General features: G+C 40.4%; 1 protein-coding gene across 3 annotated transcripts; it reads left to right on the top strand.

Annotated features, from left to right (window-relative positions):
- Positions 1–1,077: 1,077 nt before the first annotated feature.
- trappc11 (trafficking protein particle complex subunit 11) lies at positions 1,078–21,884 on the top strand. 3 transcript variants are annotated; one of them, XM_074647835.1, is made up of 30 exons: positions 1,078–1,216; positions 2,411–2,639; positions 2,894–3,063; positions 3,615–3,685; positions 3,921–4,035; positions 5,136–5,235; positions 5,727–5,800; positions 6,515–6,611; positions 6,825–6,958; positions 7,376–7,517; positions 8,120–8,213; positions 8,339–8,418; positions 10,050–10,128; positions 10,352–10,406; positions 10,762–10,907; positions 11,465–11,526; positions 12,282–12,414; positions 12,783–12,913; positions 13,457–13,579; positions 13,799–13,992; positions 14,129–14,277; positions 15,407–15,528; positions 15,691–15,810; positions 15,939–16,004; positions 16,624–16,780; positions 17,197–17,308; positions 18,550–18,641; positions 18,836–18,969; positions 21,206–21,373; positions 21,473–21,884. In XM_074647835.1, exons 2-30 carry the CDS (start codon positions 2,433–2,435, stop codon positions 21,515–21,517), a joined length of 3,372 nt encoding a protein of 1,123 aa, XP_074503936.1. In that variant the 5' UTR covers positions 1,078–1,216; positions 2,411–2,432; the 3' UTR covers positions 21,518–21,884. The 3 variants fall into 3 exon arrangements, with proteins under 3 accessions (XP_074503936.1, XP_074503938.1, XP_074503937.1); XM_074647837.1 differs by having other exon boundaries at positions 1,135–1,476; XM_074647836.1 differs by having other exon boundaries at positions 1,141–1,271.
- Positions 21,885–23,650: the final 1,766 nt, after the last annotated feature.

Here is a 23,650-nt window from a genome sequence, read left to right as displayed (position 1 = left end):
CACCCGAGTCGTTGTGACTATACTGAGAAGTTGCAAGCTGCATTAAAAGCTTTATTTTAACCATGTCTTGCTCCAAATCTCACCGCTCCAGAGTCGTCTGATACACAGAGATCCCATGTTGTAAATATTTAGTAATAATGTGATGTGTTCTGCTCACAAAGGAATCAATTCAGCATGGTGTGTGCACCTTACCCCCATGGTGTCATCAGCAATAATGCAACCAGCCAATGCAGCTCATGTCAGCTAGAACTACATGGTTAGTACAGCTTACAACACCATATAACATTATTATACTGTTACCAAATGAATATGATAACACACTAGTTCATATAGTTATTTTCCCCACATTAGCATTGTATTTCCTCACTTCCAGCACCATATGTCCCATAACAGGTAATAAAGGCTGAATAAAAGGTCATAGACATTCAGGTGAGTTTGTTTCTACTGCAAAACATCATATACATCATATGACACCCTCAGATAACAGTTCGCTTTGTATTTTTTTTTAGAATGCTGTGCGGAGAAACATGATATTATTCATTATTATAGTTATCATTATTATCATCATCCTTATTAGGATTCATTTTTCATGATATGCTTTTATTGTAAAAAACAAAACAAAAACATGTATATATGTCTTATATATATATATATGTATATATATACATATATACATATATATATATGTATATATATATATATGTATATATATATATATACATATACATATGTATATGTATATATACATATACATATACATATGTATATACATGTGTGTATATATATATATATATATATACATATAAATAAATATAAGACATTTATACATGTTTTTGTTTAGTTTTTTACAATATATATATATGTATATATACATATACATATGTATATACATGTGTGTATATATATATATATATATATATATGCATATATATATACACACATATGTATATACATGTGTGTGTATATATATATATACTTATAAATAAATATAAAAGACATTTATACATGTTTTTGTTTAGTTTTTTACAATAAATTTATATATATTTATAGTGAGTTAGCACTTAATTTTGAAAAGTCGAACCGGAAGTGTTGTTCAACTTCCGCCGCTGGTAGCTAACTAGCCAGTTTGTTGTTGTTGCTTCAGCAACAGCTGCTAAAGGAGCTACTAGTTGGTGCTTCTGTGGAGTTTGACACGTCGGTGACTCTCCGTCGGACGGTGAGCAGCACTGGGACCTGGCTAACACGAGGCCAGGCAGACTCTAACTATAAAGGCATTGACGTTTATTTGCTAGATAAGATTGTGCAACCTCGCCCACTCTCCTAGCTAGCTAGCGTGAGCTAAGTGTTGACGCTAGCCGTGATCAGAAGACACCCACAGCTAACAGCCTGTGAAGTGCAGCTAGTTAGCTAACTCAGCCGAGCGAGCTAGCTGTAACCTAGCACCGTTACCAGCTCACGTGAAGTAATGCAGCTGAGGTATGTTGTTGGATCCGTTTGTATTAATGCCAGCAGCGATAACAGAGTTAGGTTATCTCACTTCCGCTTTCGTCTTCCCGGTTTCTCTATTGACTTTGCTAGCAGATATATAATGTGTCAGGCTCTTTCTTAATGTAACTAACGTTAACATTACAGTACATTTCTGTCTGCGTGTCAAGAAACTAGTAAACCCCGGCGGGGAGCAGTGGAGCTGCAGTCTTTAGGATGGAAACACCCGAGCTGTCAGTGTTACAGCTAACTAACGTTACTGAGCTCAGCTCTGCTCAGCTAACGTTACTGCTAAGCTCCTAGTCTTGTGACCTGTAGTTCATAAGGTCCATAAAGGCTCTGTCTGTTCCTGCTTGGTGGTTCGATGAGGATTGTGTGTTGTAACTCCGTAATGATACCCCGCTGTCTTCGTGTAGGAAATTAATTCAATGTCAATAAATGTAATTTAGTCGAATACAATTTAAAACACCTTGTTCAGTTTGACAACAAAATGTAGAACACAATAGACTATTGATAGAAAACCTCTCAGCTTTATTGTTCATTTAAGATACATTATAATTCAGGATGTTTATTGTCACGCTGGTTATACAGGTACAATGGTGTGAAATACTTTTTGCTGGGAAGCTCCATTAAAATAATAAGTTATATTACATTTACATTACAATTATAAAAGGTAATACTTTGTACAAGGGCATATTAAGAACATATACAGTATATACAGTATAAGATATGTTTTTGTGTGAGAAGGTATGAAGTCGTGTGAATTATCTATTTAAAAGTCTGATGGCCTGGAGGAAAAAACTGTTCCTCAGTCTGCTGATAACCTTGATAACCTTGCTATACTAGGATATTTAGTACACTTAAGAAAACCTAAGAAAATATAAAGATGTTTTCGTTGTAATGATGTTGCTCTTGTCCTGTGTAGGTGTATCCATTGTTAAACCATCATGATGGCAGGTTCCCAGTGGGAGCTTCCTCCAGAGCTATGTTGTCGGCCCATGGCCTTTGTGGCTTTAACCGGTCTGGATGTGGTGTACAATGCCGTGCACCGGGCCATTTGGGACGCCTTCTGCGCCAACCGGCGAGCTGACCGAGTTCCTATCTCTTTCAAAGTCCTTCCAGGAGACCACGAATACCCCAAATGTCGCACTAAGGTGAGCAGTGGATGGAGAGATCTAGAAGTCCCATCAACAAACAAAGACAATGTAATATCCCAACAAACCCAATCTATGACATGGAATTGGAACACAGTTTCAGTTTTCATTTGCTCACTTGCAGATTACTGCATCAATACTAAGATGTGGGAAAACAAAAGAGTTGTGAAGTCTTCATGTGTGAGATCAGTGCTGCAGTTTGTGCAGTATGGATACCTTTTTTTCTAAATAGTTTACTCTGTCTGCCTGTCTAGCGAACGTCCTATGAGTGGTACATCCCTAAAGGCATCCTGAAAACAGGTTGGATGAATAAACATCTGAACCTGGTACCAGCTTTGGTTGTTCTATTCTACGAACTGGACTGGGACGACCCTCAGTGGAAAGAGAAACAATCTGAATGTGCAACTAAAGTGGAGATTGTCAGGTAAGCATATGTTTTTATTATATTATTGGGTGACTAGCAGTGAGAGAGTAGGTAGATGCTTTAGGATTTAGTATGTTTTACTAAACTATTTGATATACTGCACACATCATGTTGGGATCTGTTCCGCTGGTTGGTTTTTGTCATCATATAGATATTTTCAACATTTGTTTTTCAGTTTCACTAAAAATAGTGTTAGTATTTCCATAACTACCATCTACCAACATACCACCATTTCCACTTATTACATTGACAATATAATAACTTAAAATAGATGCTAGGTCATGCAACTTTTACGGTTATTGTTGTTGTAGCATAGTAAATGTGTTTCTTACTCCATTTTTCCAAAACTTGTTAAAGTATTCAGTGACTTCAGTAGTGAAAGCGTTTCTCAAAGCTGTCATACCTGGAAAAAAGAAGGAAAGCATTGGGAACAGAAAAGGCTTTATATAGCTGACACTATCCTGCAGATCAGGTCTTGACACCCCTAGCAGAAACATAACTGCAGTAAATCTCATCTGCACCCATCTGTGTTGTGTTGTGTTTGTTTTTAGGACGAGTCTTCAGGGCAGGAACACCAAGACGGCTGTGGTTCTAATCCAGAAGAAAACTCCTCTACCTCCAGGTAAACACCTATACTACTGAATCATATTGGGTAATGCATATGTATCATATCCCATCCACATGAGTTTCAACATGTATCTTCAGTATGTCCTTGCCTCCGTCAGCAGTACACAATTGTGTTGTACATTTTATAAACAAGGGTCCCACATGTAAAAAACATTTGAGCAGTTTCTAATTATCTAAAAATTCTGTAAAACTTGTTCCCAGTTTGTTCACTTCATTTTTTGTTTGTACAGGAGAGGACCTGGTAGCATCAGAGAGAGCAGCAGCTCTCTGTAGCGCCTGTGATCTGTCTGGCAAGAGTCTCTTCGTACTGCCACACACCGACCACTTAGTGGGCTACATTATAAGGTAGTTACCAATTCACTAATGCCATAAAGATACGTATTTTTGTACATATAGATATAGATGGATATTTTGCAATTTAATTGCATCCACCATTTGGCTCTCCAGTTTAATCTAATTGAAGTTTCTGTGTGTGTTCTGTGATTAATTGATATGCAATCGTGCATACATTTGCAGCCCTAATATATACAGTGTATATATATATATATATTTATATATATATATATATATATATATGGCGAGGAGAGAGACATGAGTCTGAGTCCACTCTGCAGACCTCTGTATGCAAAAGACTTCATATCCTGTTTATGCAACACCTTTTGTGACAAGAACTTTTGAAGTAAGGTCTTCACGACGGACTTAAACTTTAAAACCAGTCTGGAAAATGAAACACCTTTTATACACGTCGAGTGTCAGCCGATGGATGGATTGAAAACTGAACCTACAGTAGATGTAGTGCAATCTAATGTAATGCGGTGTTAATGATTTTTAAGTATGCATTTGATACTCTCGATTCTGTCTTCTAATTCCACTGAATCAAGTAACTGATTTGAAAGAGCTGTATTGCAGTAACTAGACTTCAAGTAACTGATTTGAAAGAGCTGTATTGTAGTAACTAGCCTATATATATATATATATATATATATATATATATATTTATTTATATATATTTATTTATATATATATATTTATATATATATATATATTTATATATATATATTTATTTATATATATATATAAATATATATATATTTATTTATATATATATATAAATATATATATATATTTATGTATATAATATTTATATATATTTTTATATATTTAGTACACTTAAGAAAACCTAAGAAAATATAAAGATGTTTTCGTTGCAATGATGTTGCTCTTGTCCTGTGTAGGTGTGTCCATTGTTAAACCATCATGATGGCAGGTTCCCAGTGGGAGCTTCCTCCATATATATATATATATATATATATATATACATATTAATGTGGTGGAGTCTACACACGCTGAAATGAATCAAATGCATATCTAACAGGTGCAGCAAATAATACCTGGAAATCTCGTCCAAACATTGTGTGTTTATTAGATTGTATTTGTGATTTTAGGTTGGAGAATGCTTTCTATGAACATGCTCAGACATACTACTACACTGAGATCCGTCGAGTCAAATCGCATAAAGAGTTCCTCAACAAGACTACACATCAGGTAGGATGGTGTGCACACGCACACACATTTACTTATTTGGAATGAGTCCTAATATCCAGAAATGAGCATTTTAGCACGTCCGGTTCCCTCGTCCCTCAAGTGTGACTAAACCTTTTCATTGGTCACACTGGTGCCCTTGACATTTAGCAGTTCTGTATCTGTGTGTGTGTGTGAAGACCTGCCCTGTACTGTGCCTCTGATTGACTCCGACCCTGATACTCTTCACTAATTATGGGTGGGGAAAAAAGCCTACCACATACAAAAAGGCCAAAATATATGACTTTTGCTAAGAATAGTGTGCCGTGTCCAAATTTTGGGTGCACCTAAATTAATTGCACCAGTGTAAAAAGTAAGTCTGGAGCCCTGCGTGTGCACAAATGAAGCTGCTTGGGATGAAAGGCATAACAGATACTTTGAAATACCCTCTCCTCACACCACCCTCCTCACACCGCCCTCTTTCTCTTCTCTTTTTCTCTCTCTGATGTTCCCAGTTGCTGTTTGTCAGACACCAGTTTAAAATCGCTTTCTTCAGTGAGCTGAAACAGGACACCCAGAATGCTCTCAAGTAAGTGTGAGCCCATAGATTAATAATGGATATGATTATAGTTTTCTTGTTTATTGTGATCAGCTCGTGGACTTAAAAGGACAATTCACCCCCAAATCAAAGAGAGACTTGTGCTTGTGACATCGCGAAATCTAAACATTAATGGCGTCCTCCTTTGCTGAACTGTAATGTTAGTTAGCTCAGTGGTGCTATGTGAGCTTGCAGTACCGGTTAGCTATGAGCCTCTCATTCATGAGTTGATGCACGCTTCCTTCTGCGCAGTGATACGGTTGGTGGTGAGTATAGTTGGGTAGAAAGAAAATAGTTCCTACATGAAACTGCTCACAACAAGGCCTGTGGATTATCTGGAGTAACCGGGTCATGTTTTCTGGAAAGAGACAATGCTGTTGAGTTTTTCAAATGTATTTTTTGGCACTTTGAGCACCACAAGCCGAGAGCCATCTAGTTCCATTATATTGGAGAGAAGGCAGAAATCTCTACGGCCGACAGCTCCAACACTCGTCTAATCACACCAAAACAATCTAAACTGATAAATAGCACTACAAGTAAGAGGAACATATGTATTTTAGATTTTGGGGTAAACTGTCCCTTTAATGAGACATGATATTTTCACCTAAGCATACAATTTAAAAGGTTGCTGGTAGTATAGACGTGTGTAGACCTGTATGATGTACTGCTGTCTCTGCTATTTTGTAAGTTTGTTTGTGTCCGTAGGTACTACAGAACTGCATACAGTCTTGTTCATGAGCTCAGGGCCCACGAGACCAACATGTTGGAGATCAAAACTATGGCTGGATTCATCAACTATAAGGTACTAGGGATGTTAATAATTAACCGTGTAACCGTTAACCGATCTTAAGAATTTTAGCCGATTGACGCTATCGGTTAAACGTCACCTTGCCGGCTGTCCCTTTTACACAGACGTCGACAGTAACTGACCATTTACCACCTTTCATTTCTCTCCATCTCTCCCTCTCTCTTTCTCCCTTGATGTCTCTCCTTCTTTTTTTTTTTGTCTCTTTAGATCTGTCGTCTGTGTTTCCAGCACAACACTCCTCTAGATGCTATCGCCCAGTTCAGGAAGCACATTGACCTGTGTAAAAAGAAGATTGGCAGTGCAGAACTGGCATTCGAGCACTCCGCATGGATGTCTAAACAGTGAGATACACACTACCTATCACACCCTGTGTGTAACAAGTTGTAGTGATTAAACCTTGATTAAGAATGCATACTGTATACATTTATTAGAAATGGTAGATATAAAATAAGTACAAATAATGTACTTATTATTACTTATTTACTTAGATGGATGATTTAAAACAATACTTTGATAAACTTAATTTTTCTACAACAATGAAGAAGAAGTTATGAGACATTTTTGAGGATGCCAGGCTTGTTCTTTTCGACATGATAGATGTACCTGTTAGATTTATGCAGTGTTTCCTTGGTTGTGTTTTGTTCAAATTAGATTGAGACATCAGAGTCTTTTTGTAATAGAAACCAATCTTTATCCCTGATGATGGCTGACTTGTACATCTACTGTATAATGCCCATATGTCCTTTGCTTCCTAACAGGTTCCAGTCATTCGGAGAGCTGTTTGATGAAGCGATAAAGCTGGGTCTGACAGCCATCCAGACCCAGAACCCTGGATTCTATTACCAGCAAGCTGCCTGTTACAGCCAGGACAGGAAACAGATGGCACAGCAGCTTTGTCAGGTGATAATGCTACAGCTATAGTTACATCCATCTCGTAGGACCAAGTTGGAAATCAAAAGGGGTTAATACCTGATGTAAACAGCCAGCCGTCATAGAGAGAGGGGGAGACAAGATAACGTTTAAATACAGTCTCCCTCTCTGGAAGACATTCATAGTGTCGCACATGTTCACATGAAGAGTGACAGAAATGGTTGTGTAAAGAATGGGAAAAAAAGCTAAATTTTCTGTTGCAGTCCTAGTAAGTGCTGTTGCAAGGTCTTTACTTTATATTAACGCTTAATAAAATCTTAAGTTGCAAAAATGAACATCAATAATGTAAACCGGACTTTCTGTTAGGAAGCCTATATGTACTATCTTACCCATAAAGCACCAGTGAATGGTTTAATTATACCCCCAAAACAATGTAGTCCGGGTTATATAGCGCTCTGCGTGTCCGTCCTTCCATCTGTTCTCGTGTCACACTTTCGTTTCTGGAGCAGAACTCGGAAACTTTTTTTTTTTTGACTTCAATTTTGTTTCCGTAGTAGGGTCAAGCAGTGAGCGTGGGTATGTGAGCCATGCTCACTTTTGCCTTGTTTAATTTGATTGGTTGGTTGTTCTAGGCTGGAGCAAGTTGTCCCTCCCCCGAACCAGTGGACACCCAGAGTGGGGGACTGGACTTCTATGGCCAGAGACCATGGAGACAAGGACACCAGAGTATGTACACACACACACACACACACACACACACACACACAATGACATTGATAATAAATGAAGTGCCTCTGACAGTGTTCGACATGTTTGGGTAAAACGGGGCTTCTGTACTGTTGTATTTCCAGGTATTGATCCTCCAGATGCAGAGAAGGAGAAGACAGGGATTCTGTCTCTGCAGATTAAAGAGAAAGATGTACCACATTCTGTAAGAACACACACTTGCTGAATTCACAGCTGTGGCCATATTGTAGCTCACTATTTCCGTGTCCCATTGCTTTGAGGCAGCAGTTATTTAAATTTAAAACCACTAGTGCTATAATTCATATGTGATTATTATAGCATCTTTCAAATTATTCTGAAGGCTTCTGTTTGTAGAAAATGAGACAATCCCTGTGGAAATGTGTGTAGTTTCTGGTTAATCCCTTGCTTTACCATCTGCCTCAGTGTCTTTTTTGATCCTACCACTGGGGAGCGTCAAACTCGAAATGTTTCAATTCTACACAAAGTGACTTTAAATGGGACATATCATGATAAACTCACTTTGTCAGTGCTTGTGCACATACGTCTGGGTATCTGGAGTGACTGCCTACCAACCCACAAACTGTGAAATAAGACAGCCCAGTCAGTTTTTGTGTGGGTTGTGTAGATCAGAAAACATGTGATTCAACAAGCCATTCAGATCTGGCTCCCCTTCCTATGTCACATGCAGGCTCATTAGAATATACCGCCCACAGCTTGAGAACTACCTTTGCACCATATTTTTCTCACAAGCCAATCAGAGCACACTGGGCTTTTTTGGTGGGGGTCTTAAAGAGACAGGTGTTAAAACGGAGCGTTTCAGACAGAGGGTGAATACAGGTATATTCACACAGTCAGGATACTTTTACTTTATACTTTATACTTTATACTTTATTGTCAGACAGGTCTGAAATTTGTTTTGCATAACAGCAGCTCCGTTTGCAACATCACAGAAAGGACAAAGACAATAAACAAGGATACAAACATTTAAACATTACAATCACAGAAGACAATATTCAGGGCCCTTTAACGCACATTTGATCTGGGATTAGGCTCCATATTTAGTTTAAGGATTGACTGATGCAAAAAAGAGTGCTTCAGTCTAACCTTATTAAATCGTGGAACCCTGTATCTCCGATTCGATGGTAACAGTTGATATTCACTGTCCAAAACATGATTGGGGTTAGAGACGATGTTGTTAGCCAGCCTTACGATGTTATTATGATAGGCTGATTCATAGAGTTTCTCAAGGGGTTGACCAACAATCTTTGAGCAGATTTTCATTTGTTGGAGCAGTTTTGACTTTAAAGTAGTTGACAAATTCTTGTACCATGTAGTATAACAATACTGTAGAACACTCATAATCACAGAAGTAAAAAACGATAGAAGAATTTGATTACTCGCCCCAAAAGACCTGAGGCGGCGGAGAAAGTAAATTCTGAGGATGAGAAAAATAATGTGTTTTTAGAACATCAAAGCATGTAAACATGTTCTAGTAGAAACCCAAAATACAACTATGAAGCTGGAAATGAGCAGGATATGTCCCCTTTAAATACCAATAAGTAGAGAATTCTTAAACTTGTGTGCGCGTGAACAACTGTTTACCTTCTGAGTGAACAGCAGAGGAAAGATAGTCAGTTATGTGGTGTGATTTTATGCTGGGAAAGTATCACAGTAGCAACGGTTACAATTTTGTGAAACAAGTTGTTTTCAGCACCAAATGCTCCACAGTCTTCAGAAAGATTTCATCACAGCCCCATATTCAAAAACTTGTACTGCTGTATTAAAACATGCTTCTCTGTGTCTCTGCCCCTACAGGAACTGATAATAGCACTTCTCAGTAATGCTGTCGCCCAGTTTAAGAAGTACAAGTGCCCTCGAATGAAGAGCCACCTCAGTGAGTATCATTATGCTCTTTTAATCTCCACAGGTCCTTTAATGCCTCATGCCTAATATGCAAATTGTTGACATTATGTTATGTGATCACACAGTGAGGTGAACTCATCAAAGCATCCTTTTTTTAAACATTTGTATTTAATTATTTATTTTTTGACACCCTGTTGTGTTGAACCTTGTCACACTCCTCTTTTTTTGTGTCTTACTCTCCATCTCCTTTTTAGTGGTGCAGATGGGAGAGGAATACTACCATGCTAAAGACTACACCAAAGCCCTAAAGTAAGTCAGAACACATGCTGGACTCTCTTAAGGACAGTTCCACTCTCTCACTTTCATGTAGATGCTCCAAAAAGTCTTGGGAGTCACCTTAAAGTGTCAACCATGCATACACACTGCACAGTTTGTCATGAAAGAGAAAAATGCACACTTTTTGCCTTTTAGGTTAGCATAATTAAAAGATGGAATATATACACCCTTTGTGGAAACTGGATGGTAATGACTCGAGTAGACCAAATCTGTATTTTCCAAACAGCACTATTTCCATCTACCGGTGGAGTTGCAAGGACGTAGTTTAATCTGTGTTTGTAAGCAAGATATCTGACTGTTTGTATGTGTGTGTGTGTTACGTTTTCAGGCTGTTGGACTATGTGATGTGCGACTATCGCACAGAGCGATGGTGGGGCCTCCTGACAGCCATATTGACCACCGCTCTGCGCTGTGCTTATCTGATGGCCAGTGTTAAAGACTACATCATATACTGCATGGAGCTGCTGGGCAGAGGTAAGCAAGAAGTTATGCCTGAGCCATTATTAGCAAATAGGTGTCGTCCACCTCTGGTACGATGGAGCTAATGCATTTTTTTATTGATGATGCAAATTTCCAATTTACTTCAACTTCAGTTGATTTCTGTGATATTTTGATGAGATTCCACAACTATGGCCACCAGTGTAGATGACTTTATTATTAATATTCCCCCAAGTTTCATTAGAGTTATATTGTCCCATGGTCAGAGGCCTTTCTAACCTGACCTGTTTTGTTTTGTTTTGGGGAGAAAAGTAGAACATTAAGTGTAAATCACAATAAAATATCTGTATAATACACCAATGATTTATCATGTTTCTATGGTTTATGGACTTTTACTCATTGAACCTAACCCTAAAACACATGAGAATAATTAATGAAATAGAACAAGTAGATAACAGAACACAAGTAATTCTTGGTCCTGTAAAGATTTTAATTATTTAATTTGTTAATCAGAAGAACCTGCTCTCTGTGGTGGGTGTTGGCCAAATGTTCACCAAATGAAGAGGTAATGTCTTGGTCATCTTGTCTTCCAGCTTCAACCTTGAAGGAGGAACAAAAGTTGAGGATTGAGAAGAATCTCATCAAAGTCCTGATGGTGAGTAGAAAGATTGCAGCCGGCTCAACACAGCATGCTCAGCAGGGTTGGGCCAAACACAGGACCGGACCGGTATATCAAATCTTACCACTAGGTGTCAAACTTGACTCCGCAGCCGCTCCTTAGTGGTACCCAGTGGCCCAATTGCAATCCGGCCCCTACACCCTACTATCCTACACTTCCTACTGGGGTGTGAATCTTTTGATATCTCACAATTTGATTCGATTCACGATTCAAAACGATTCCTGATTCAAAATGGATTCTATATTCAGTACATAGGGGTGCTAATTTCAGGATGTCCTCCAGTTCGCTGTGCAGTAATAAAGGCGGTGTGGCAAATTATGGCATGAATGCAGAGTAAAGATTATTGAGTTTTTATTCTTTTACACACAGCGACGTGGTTTGCACGCAATCAAACCGGTTTAAGGTTGTACACTGGACCGGACCCGGCAAAACCGGAAATTGACCCAACTCTATTGCTCAGCAAATCAAGTAGCCATACAGTGGCATTGAGCCATGTCAGAATGTTCCTATGTGCAATGAGGGTATGATTTGACAGGGTAGCCATAACAGTAATATAAAGAAACAAGTCCCATGCACTTTGTTGTTGTACAGTGAAATTAGTCACACATTAGCTGGTTCACAGTCTGACCCGCAAATGACGAGCTGAGCCCCGAGGTCAACCAGGTCACACACCTGCGAAATCTATTTTAATTTCATTCATACACATTTTAATGATCTCTTCTGGTTTTCAGAACGAGGTCCCTGATGCCGAGCCGGAGTGTGATCCGTCCTCTGTCGGCACAGCCAGGTCGCTGTGGAACGACCGCATGGCTTTGGCCGGATCAAATGAGCTCGCTATAGAAGTACAGGACTACATCCCATTCGGTTAGTAAACACACACACACTCACTCAAGCTCAACAAGGAACTGTTCACACTTAAAAGTAATATTTTACTCTCCTCCATGTTCATTGTGCACATGGAGAGCAATGCTCCATGTTCTTCCAGTAAGAAGAGAGAGCAGATATTGAGTTTAAAAAACATATTATGTCATAAAAACTGCAAACAATTGAATCATTTTTTTTTTTTTACAATTGAAATGAAAGCCTCAAACATTCAAAACGTCAAGCATGAGGCTGATAATGAATCTCATAAAGCAATGTTCAGTGTGGAACACATTCCCAGTAAGTACTGTAATATGTCCGTTTTGTTCTAAGAGTATATAAGGATGTTTCCATTCTCTTTGTGACTCCAGTCCAGTGTAAGGCCAAATTCCAGTGTCCCAGTTTCCATGTAGACCAGCCCATCCAACTCCAGGTTTTCCTCCGAGCCGACTGTCCTCATCCTGTATCATTCAACAAGCTGGCTGTCAGCCTCAGTAACCAGGTAAGCTCTACACAAATGTAATACAAGGCAGAAAGCATTTATGTTCTCCAGCACCAGGCATAGTGGCTGGTTGTAGGAGTTTCACATAGACTATAGCTGGACGACGCACCTCCACTTCCTCCCACTGAACAAAAATGAAGCCAAAACATCTTGGATAAGGGAGCTGCCATCTTGAGCTGGTGACGTCATTTGGAGCCAGAGTCTGCGCTGTAGTGATCCGGGAGTGGAGCCGCGCTATCGAGGCCCCGTCCAAACACCCGTCCGACCCAATCGCGAGCCGAGCACGGCCACAGCTTGCTAGAGTGAGAGCCACCCAGCTGCTGCGTTAGCACCACGGTAGCTGTTTGGCTAGAAAGACACAACAACTAACTATAATATCTCTATAGCAACGTACTGCTGTGGACGTGGGGCAGCAGCTAAATGCATTTTAGCCACGTTGCACACATAACACATTGCTCTGCTCCCGTGCTGGTACTCCTGTCTGTTTCTTCTTAAAATGACAGAACAATAATGTTTTGTGTGTGTGTGTGTGTGCGTGTGTAGGAGTACAACCAATGGTGTGTGGTGGAGTCAGGTCAGGAGAGTATGAGCCTGTTGCCGGGAAAAACCAAATGCTTCAACTTCAGCTTTGTAGCGAAGACTGAAGATGTTGGCAAGAAGATTGAGGTGGGTGTGTGTGTGTGTGTGTGTGTGTGTGTGTGTGTGTTGTTTGTCTGTCTGTCTGTCTGTCTGTCTGTGTCTGCAAGAAGATCGAGCTGTGTCTGTGTCTGTGTCTGTGTCTGTGTCTGTGTCTGTGTCTGTGTCTGTGTCTGTGTCTGTCTCTGACAAACGGAGAGAGAGAAAGATGGTTACTGATTGTGTGTGTTGCTGGTTATACACCTTTAGATGACCGGTATTGAGGTGATGCTGGGCAGTGACAGTGGCCGCTGTGTGTTTGTGAACTGGAGAGGGGCGGGTGGAGATGCAGCCTCTACCCATGAGGCCTTGCAGGCCAGCAGGTCATCACGTCGATGGGGCCGGGGTGTGGAGGCACGTCAAGAGCCGGACTGGGACAGCCTGACCATGCAGCACAGTACCATGTAAGGCTTTGTTCAGACACTGCACCATCCCAAGTTCCTGGATCGTCTGCCAGTTACTACAGTATCACATCTTATCTGCACTGAAGTCATCAGAAATGTGACGTGTTTGGTGTGTTTGCTCCTGTTTGTTGTTCAGGATCATCTCCAGAGTCCCAAAGATATCCGTTCAGCTGAACCACCAGCCTCCTGCACTCAACAATGAAATGTACTGCATCAGCCTCACTATCCAATCACAGGAGGGGTGTGTGGCAAAGGATGTCAAACTGACAGCTGGCCTCAAACCAGGTACACTGATACAAGTACAGCACGAAACTCCTGCTATAACCACAAATAGTTGTTTTTACATTTCTCTTTATGTACGGATTAAAGCTGCAGTGGGTAGAAATGGAGCAGATATGATTTAAAAGAAGTTATTTTTATAAAACAGTCAGTATATTCTAAAAGTAGAGCATGAGACAGGTAATCTGAAAAAAAAAATCATGTGTCTCTGTGTCCTCCGGTGCTCCTAATGACATCTACAAAATTTCACAGACCGGAGGCAAACAACCAATCAGAACTGATCTGGAATCACTCGCGAACTCCGATCAACCGGTCAAACTAGGCAGCGCTGATCAAATATGAATCAATATTCTGTTACTGTAATGCCTATTTCTCTCCTCAAATGTTGTCAGAATCATCTTGTAGTGTACGGTTTAGCTGTAAAATGAGAAAGTTTGTGACCCGGTAGCCATGTTGAGATCAGCTGAGGAAATACCAAGCACCGCCCACCAGCCTGAGCACAGCCAATAGGAACGCTCTCTCTCAATGAAATGACCTGTGATTGGCCAAAGTCTCCCGTCACAGGCTAGATTTTCTACAGCCTGAAAACAGAGCCATGAGGAGGTGCAGAGGTCTAGTTTTCTCTCAGAACACTTGAATTACAATATGCTGAAAGGTTATTATGGAAGTTTTGCCCAATGATGCCAAAAACATTCTGCCTACTGCAGGTTAATCAACTGAGAGTGTTTTGATAAGTGAGCTCTAGGTGTTGGTAGGTTTTTTTCCATTTCATTTAACTTGGTCATTTTGTGCAGTGCCAGACTCGCTGCCATCCCCTGCTTTCAATATTAATGCTTAGCTAAGCTAAGCTAAGCACAGCCAGACTCAACCTCTGTACTTAACACACAGACATGAGATTACTATTGATCTCTTCGTCTCACTCAGAAAGAAATGTCATACTTAAAAATAAAATGTTGAACCATTCCTTTAATCTTCTCACAACATTAACACTATTAAAAGTTATGTTATAGTCCTCTGTCTGGTATAGCAGCTAAATAAGCTTTTGGAATGGGAAAACTTGGTATATCAAATGTGTGACATAACATATCAGTGTATAGTTTATGATTTTGTGTTTGTCTTTGATTGGTCTGTCCAGGCCAGGATGCCAATCTAGGCCAGAGCACACATGTGACACTCGATGGCTTAAAGGTTTGTGATGACACTGCACCTGCCCTGCTCCCTGACGTACCTCTAGGAGATCTGAAACCAGGCGAAAAGGTACACACACATTCCGAAAGAAGTGTGTTGGATTAACTTTCCAGAGAGACTCGCACAACCTTTTCTGCATTGTAAATTCCTTACATACACGCCTGCCTCCGCTTCTCCAAAGTAGTAATTCTAGTATCCATGGGATGTGTGTGTGTGTGTGTTTGTCTGCAGTTGGAGAGATGCGTATATGTGAAGTGTGTGTCAACTGGACCAAGGATTTTCCTGTTCCATGTGGCCTACAGCATCGATACCACAGTGGAAGGACGTCAGATTGTCTGCAAATGTCATAAGGTAGAGGAGGTCATCTGACCTGCACACACAGTTAGCACAGTGTCTGTGTTTTTCATGTTGTACAGTACATGTTTAAACTATACATGCCCAGGAATTTTTTCATCTTTACTCCTCTCGTTGTCTTTCAGGATGAGACGGTTACCATAGAGACGGTGGTCCCATTTGAGGTGTCTGTCAAGTTTGTGTCCACAAAGGTCAGTAGCTGCTACTTTATTAGTTTAAAGCAGTTAGTGTTTTAGAGAGCTGTTTGGCTAGTTAGGGTTATTACCAGCAAGTGGTAGTGTTTTCACCTTGTGAGTCTGTGTGTGTGTGTGTCCTCATGGCAACGTGTAGTCCTGGAGACACCTACTGTAGCAGGAAGTACCACAGAGGAGTTTTACAGTACTTTACCTGGTGTCTGTCTGTCTGTGGACAGATTTTGTCACCGTGATAGCGTCACAACTGTAAGATGCAGTCACGAAACTTTACAGGTTTGTAGTTGAGATTAAAATGAAGGTGGAGTTAGAAGATGGGTGTGGTCAGAGCAAGGGCGCCAAAAGTAGGGGGGTAGGAAGTGGGGAAGGGGCCATTAGCCCCCCTGTCTTTGGATTTGACACTAATACCAGGGATTGTGTCTTCACTTTGCCATGACAACAGTTTCAAACAGGCAGATAATTACTCCTTGAGTATTTTTTATTCTCTTCAGTAGCAACTGACTTTAGCAACAAGCTTTAATGTTAGTTTACAGAGTGAGCCTTGAGATTGTGGCGGTGCAGTAGCAGGTATTATGGCTGGTTAGATTTTATGACGTGTTAATGTTTTTATTTGTATTAGTTTGAGCCACTGGACCGGGTAGCGGTGGACATCCCCTTCCTGTTGATGACAGACATCCTGTCATCGTCTCCCTGGCCTCTTCTGCTGGCCTCCTCCTCTCTGCAGCTGCTTACTATGAGCACAAACACACCACAGCTTCAGTCACAGCTACAGGAAGGTACCTGACTAGTTTTTACTGTTATCTTACAAAGACTTTTTTACTGTCATAGTTGTAATGAAGAAAAAAAATAAAAAATGTAAATCCTATGACTATAATATGTAGTGTGTAGGGCTGCCCCCTCCTAATCGATTAGTCGACTATTTGGCCGTTTTGGTTTAAGTTGGATAAGATTTCTTTAGTCGATTAGACATTTTTCTTTTTCATGCTGAATGACTTTTTTTTTCTAAGAAAATTATGAGCAAATCTCTGATAAACACAAGATTTAAAGTGGTGCTTTTGTGTGATTCTTTGTGGGGAAACTTTAATCTATCGATAAAATCAAGATATCGATTAGTCAAAATAATCGTATGAGTGTAAGTTGACTATGTTTTTTTTTTTGTCGAGGACAGCTCTAATTGTGTGTGTGTCTTCAGTTGTTTTGCAGACAGACGAGTGTGCCAGTGAGTGTTTTTGTCTCCGGTGTCCACCACTGACCAACGGCAATAACGCTGTAGCTACAGGACAGTACCTGATATCATGGAGGAGGTATGTACACACAAACACACAAACATACTCAGTTTGAGAGCAGTGATCAGTGGCTTTGCGCAGGCTTGTAAAGCTCGTAAATTTGCCACCTTTGTTGCGATGTAGACAACTGAAGCAATAGATTCCTCAGTGCTGCTATGCTGATCCAGAAACCCTGTTTGTCGCTGCAAAATCTGTTGTTCTCCCTGCATCCGGCGCCGTCATTTGATGTGACAGTGATGTAGTTGGTGATAGAAGAACTACAGGCTGTTGCAGCTCATGGATGTATTAAGAGGACTGGATACAGCGTTGGAGGCGGGCTTTCGTTCATTCCTATGAGAGTTGTTCAGTGGCGCATGATGCCAAAATGTCTTGACTGCCGAGTGATTAAGTACCCGGATCATCCGGCGATCTTCGGCATCCGTTGGGCCCATAGAGCAGGCGGTATGTTTCCTTTAACTCCGCCTCCCAGCCCTCGCTCCAGCCTCAGTTTGGGTCTCATTCACATGAACGGAGGAAGGAAAATAACTCTGGATTCAGTTATTAGTGGGTTTTACAACTTTTAGGACCTAATGATTTAAATAAGGACTATTAGAGTGTTCATACTGGGAAATGAAAACAAATTATCTGCTGATTTACAGACGTCTCTTTCCAAATATAAGTCTATAGGAAAAGTCATTTTAGGCCCAATGGCATCACGTGATGGACACAGAAGTTTTAATTCGACCGTTTGGCCACTACGAAAATTGGCCTCAAAGTCCCGCGCTCTTCCTGGGGGGCCTGGTTCAGCTTGGATTTCTAGTCTCCGCCTCTGGGTAGCCAGGGGGCGTGTTCTAGATGCTGCTCAAAACAGGACTTCTTGTTCTCTTCGCTACGTTTCCCACAGTGAAAACGGCATCTCAAAATATGAGGATGTTATGGACAAGGATACATTTTACAGTGTTCTGGCTGACTCGGATATTCAGCCTTATTTATTTGAGTATACGGCCGATGAAATGCAGCAGAGAGAGGCCCAGGCTGCGGCTACGTTAGCCGTGCAAAAGGATATGGCCCTCCAGGCGTCTTGTGCACAATGTATCCTGGTACATGTAGGCACTGCCGACCTGGCTCCACGAGCCGGAGAACTCCGCTTTCTGGGTCAATATAGCAGCACTGAGGAATTTATTGCTTCAGTCGACTACATTTACCATCAACACTGATTGGACATCCACATGAAAGGTGGCGAATGTTCCCTTTAACTCTATTCTAACTCTGTTGTACAGAAAATCCTCCAGTGCAGACAGTCCACTCATCCAAACTACAGTCACTCTACCTCATGTCATCCTGGAGGCAGTTCCACTTTACATCCACGCCGGTCAGTCAAGTGAATACACACAACACGTACATCATACACATTTGTTAACTGAGTGTCTCTGAACTTTTAAGCGTTTCTTTGCACACACTATGCACCCATTTTCCTTCTTTTCAGTCATTTATTTTCCTGATGGATTTCACCTCCAACAGTTGTATGTTGGCATTTTATATCTATATGTCTTTGTTTTGGTGTAGATTTACCATCATTTGGGCGAGTCAGAGAGTCTCTTTCGGTTCGCTACCACATAGAGAACAGAACAGCTCTGGTGCAGGAGGTGGAGATGGCCGTTGAACCGTCTGATGCCTTCATGTTCTCCGGACTCAAACAGGTACAACCGTGCTCACTTTTACATCAAGATTTAGCAAACTAAAGGGTGATGTAGCTGTGTTTCCATCAGCTGAGTCAAAACTAATATACAGTGTTCCTGAATACATCTGTGGTAATTTAACTGAACCAAAGTAAAATTGCTAGATTGTTGCCTTCTAGTTCAGGTCACTTTTGTTTTCACACTGACTTATTAAAAACAAACAATGGTAGAAGAAGTATTCATCATAATACTAATACCACACTTTAAAAACTCTCCACTACAAGTAAAAGTCCTGCAGTCAATACCTTACTTAAGTAAAAGTATTTAAATATTATCAGCCGTAAAAGAATGATTGTGTCAGTAAAATGTTCCCTGTCAGTGTTTTCCTATTATATCTGCTGTTTCTGGATTAATGTTACTGCTGCATTAATGTGTATGTTGCATTTTAACTAACTTTATATCCTGTTGGCTGGTTTAATCTACAGCATCATATTCTATACGACCATCATTATGTTTGTAGCGTCACCGTCCTGTGAGAACCACGTGTCTCTAATGTTTTCAGCTTTGTGACGATGCATTTTTTCCAGCTGATCCAAGAGGCTTTTTAAAGAGTTTATTTAGCTTCGGAAGGAGAAGGATTTTCTCAACACATAAAGGAACACTTCATCCTTCACTTTATCACAAACATTCAACATCAACACACCTGGAGATACATGGTTTTCACTGGACAGGAAGGGGGTGAAGCACTGTCATCTGTAAAGTAACTAAAGCTGTCAGATAAATGTAGTGGAGTAAAAAGTACAATATCTACCTTTTGAGGTGTAGTGGAGGAGAAGGATAAAGGAAAGACTCAAGTACCTTGAATTTGTCCTTAAAGTGATAATTCGGGTGTTTCTCAGTGGGGTTATATGCGGTACTTATCCATAGAAGGTGTATTACCTACAATAGATGACGGTCAGACAGCCCCCAGCATCGAGAAACAGACAGTAGTACCGACACTGGAGCAAAGAAATACAGTGCTGTGCAGCAAAACGGCTGTTAGCCACCTAAAAGAAAGGCTCACCTAAAAAAATGTCTATCGGTTTAAGTGAACGCTTTATTTAGAATTTTTTCCGATGGCGAACTGAAAGTGAAACGTGTCGATACTGTTTTTATCATCCGAGTCTGCAGCCTTTGCAGAGAAGGTTTCATTTTCAGTTCAGTTCTCTGTCGAAAAGGAGAAGGAAAAGGCTGTCTGAAGGCAAGATAAAGCTCTGAAAATATTCTATATATAGCGTACTCTTTTCACCTCCCAAAGAAATGAGTATTACGTGTTGAGGCTGCAACTAGACCTCATTTCATAAATCACAATGAAAAAGTTCAAAACAGTGTTTGGCCCACATTTCATTGACTTTTAATGGGGAACTGCTGAAGTATACAGTATGGAGTAGGACACAAGCAAACCACACCACTGCTTTAACTCCTTCACACTTTCTAATGAAACAGGGAAAATCCCTGCACTCATGTACTGACTCACATACGTTTACCAGTTATCTTGCGCAATTATATAGATTACTTATACAGAGGACAGTGCTTTCTCGGTGATCAGCTGATGGATACAAAAGTAGCTTAGCTTTTGAATTCATGCTAAAATCACAGAACCGTGCCAGAGTTTGCTTTGAAGCGGACCAAGACAGGCAGTCATATCAGCCTAACAGAACCACACCAGTAAAATTTGTATTCTTTATTGTCATCTAATGCTGGCAACATATTATGTTAGACCGATTGCTATAATTTATAAATGTGTCACAAAGTCCAAGATCATTACTTAGGCCAAGCCTAATAAAACCTGAGACTAGCTTAATGTTTGAATATATACTGTATCTCTCCAGAGGCTGTGGCTCAGAGGGTAGAGCAGGTTGTCCACCAATCGGAAGGTCGGTGGTTCGATCCCCGGCTACTCCAGGTCACATGTCGCTGTGTCCTTGAGCAAGACACTTAACCCCAAATTGCTCCCAAAGGCATAGCCATCGGTGTGTGAATGAGTATTTAGATTAGATCCTGATGGGCAAAGTTGGCACCTTGGCAGCCTCTGCCATCAGTGTATGAATGTGTGTGTGAATGGGTGAATACTGACATGTAGTGTAAAGCGCTTTGAGTTGTCGGAAGAGAAAAGCGCTATATAAGTCCAAGTCCATTTACCATTTACCATTATATGCTGTCACTGTTGAACTGGCACACACCTTTATTCACAGAGTTGAAAATATTCTACTTGCAGGTGCGTCTGCGTATCCTTCCTGGCTCAGAGCAGCAGATGCTGTATAACTATTACCCGCTGATGGCTGGTTACCAAACACTACCACAGCTCAACATCAGCCTGCCCCGCTGCCTGAACACCAACACACACTCACTGAGACGCTTCCTGCCCCAGCGCATCTTTGTCAAGGTAACACACTCACAGAAATGTATCCGCACCACTGAGTTAGCAGTCATTGTTTATTCGAATGTGAACATTATTCAACGCTTTCTTTTCCTTTCTCCCCAGCCTCAGGGTCGACAGCTGGATGATGCCTCCATCCTTGCAGCTTGAGAAGAACACACAAACTGTTTACTGTAAATATGAGAGCAAAGCAACATAATGTAGGTTGTTGTAGATGTATGATTCCTCACAGATGACAAAATTAACACTATTTGTTTCACATTGTTCTGTAAAAACCCACCAGGAAAACCGTCTGTTGAGTAAACACCAGGAGACTATTGTTTGTGTTCAGAGTCAGTGTGATTACTTGACGAGCATAACAGACAGCCGGTGAATGAACTGGTACACTGATGTTTTATTATTTAACAGTGAAAATCATGTTTGAATCTGATGTGAGCTATAAGGAAATTTGGGTAGAGTGTAATACATGGAAATTGAATGTGATGAAAGTTGAATAAAATTGAAGTGATGTAAACTAGTTGTTGTCCGTGTGCATGTTATATAAACACTGTTAACAGTGTTTTAGTATGTAGTCTGGTCGTGTGACAGAGTGTATACTTTAAAAAACACAATGCGTTTCACCACAGACATGTAGAAGTTACTTATTGCTGTGAACATGGGGGGATATGGTGATGTAGAGGTTCTGGTTCAGGTCCAAAAGCACAAAGTAGTTTAGAATCTGACCACATTATCTGCTGTGACGTAGGAAGCAGCCACACTACACTACCATGCCATTTAACATGTGCAGCGCCATGTTAATACTTATGTAAGCTATGAGTTTTTACACAATTTGTTGTTCACCAATATTTAATTTAGTTTTTTGTGTGTACCTACTGTTTTCTATAACCCAAATAAATTAGAAAATGTTGACATATATTTTAGTAAGCAATTATATACCAAGATGGCACAACATAGGAAGAATAACAATAAAAACAGGACATTGATAAAAATGTCATTATGTTATCTTGTCTTCCAGAAAGCTAGTGTTTTGCATCCCTTAGCTGAAATATACATTCATATCTTATCTTACATCTATTTTTGGGTGAAATGGGCACACAATCATACTAAACACTAAAGATGGAAAATGCTCTGTGTTGAAGCCAGACTCAACTGGGAAATGCACATATTGTAATCAACCAGAAACTGTCAAACATGTACTGATACACTGCAGGAATTACAGTATCCAGAGGAATCACCTTTTACAGTCACTAAGGAAGGCAAAACATCAGGACTCTTTATTGTCAGGTCTATTGGGGAATACAGCAGATAACATATACTGTGAAATTATTCAGTTTTTAAGAGAAACTGATTTAGTTAAATTAATCTAGAGTTTTCCTCATTATTATTATTTAATATTTATTTATTTTTTATTTTATTTTGTTTCTGCACAATCTCCTGTTCCACCCTCCAGTCCAGATGGTGGCGGTAATGCACCTCAATGGTTTGCCAACCGCCAATAAACACCAAAGAAGAAGTGTTGGATCCAGCCCGAACGTGCCCGAACCGACCCGAACATCAGGGCGGTGCCCGAAGAACCAACTCTCGTTGAGCTAAACTGTCGTGTCGCGATAGTTCGTAGGAGGTGGATTCAAACTGTGGCGGTTTGTTTGACAGACCGACAGACCCAGCACTGATCACTGATCACTAATCACTAATCACTAATCAAGGTGAGTAAATGCGTTATTCTCCTCATATTTTGTCCCTTTTATAGCCGCTGTTGATATCAACTCAACAAATGCTGTCTAGAGTTCATTAGTCGCCCGCCTCAAGGACATTTCTCGAGTGAACTGTGTTTTGTCTGATGAGAAACCAGCTAGAGAGATGAGGTTCAACGACATTGTTGTGGAAATGGTTACCGTTCTCACGTTAACTAACGTTATAACGAGTCAGCGTCTCGTTAACTTTACTAAGCTAAGCTACGTCTTATTTCATGAAACATAAGCCCTCCGCTGTAGTATCAGAGAGTATAGAAACAATACACGTCCTTTGGTAGTATCAAGCAGTTTGTGACCATTTACGTCAGCTGTACCGTTGAGTGTGCTTTACGGCTGCTTCAGTGCTGTGTGACGTAATTCGGATAAATGTTGACATTAAGTATGCACATGTTAAATGGCATGGTAGTGTAGTGTGGCTGTTTCCTACGTCACAGCAGATAATGTGGTCAGATTCTAAACTACTTTGTGCTTTTGGACCTGAACCAGAACCTCTGCAGCATCATATTCACCATGTTCACAGCAATAAGTA

The sequence above is a fragment of the Sebastes fasciatus genome, chromosome 10 (assembly GCF_043250625.1).
Source record: "Sebastes fasciatus isolate fSebFas1 chromosome 10, fSebFas1.pri, whole genome shotgun sequence".
NCBI lineage: Eukaryota > Metazoa > Chordata > Actinopteri > Perciformes > Sebastidae > Sebastes > Sebastes fasciatus.
The sequence above is the reverse complement of the archived record's forward strand: the minus strand, read 5'-3'. Positions and strand labels throughout refer to the sequence as shown.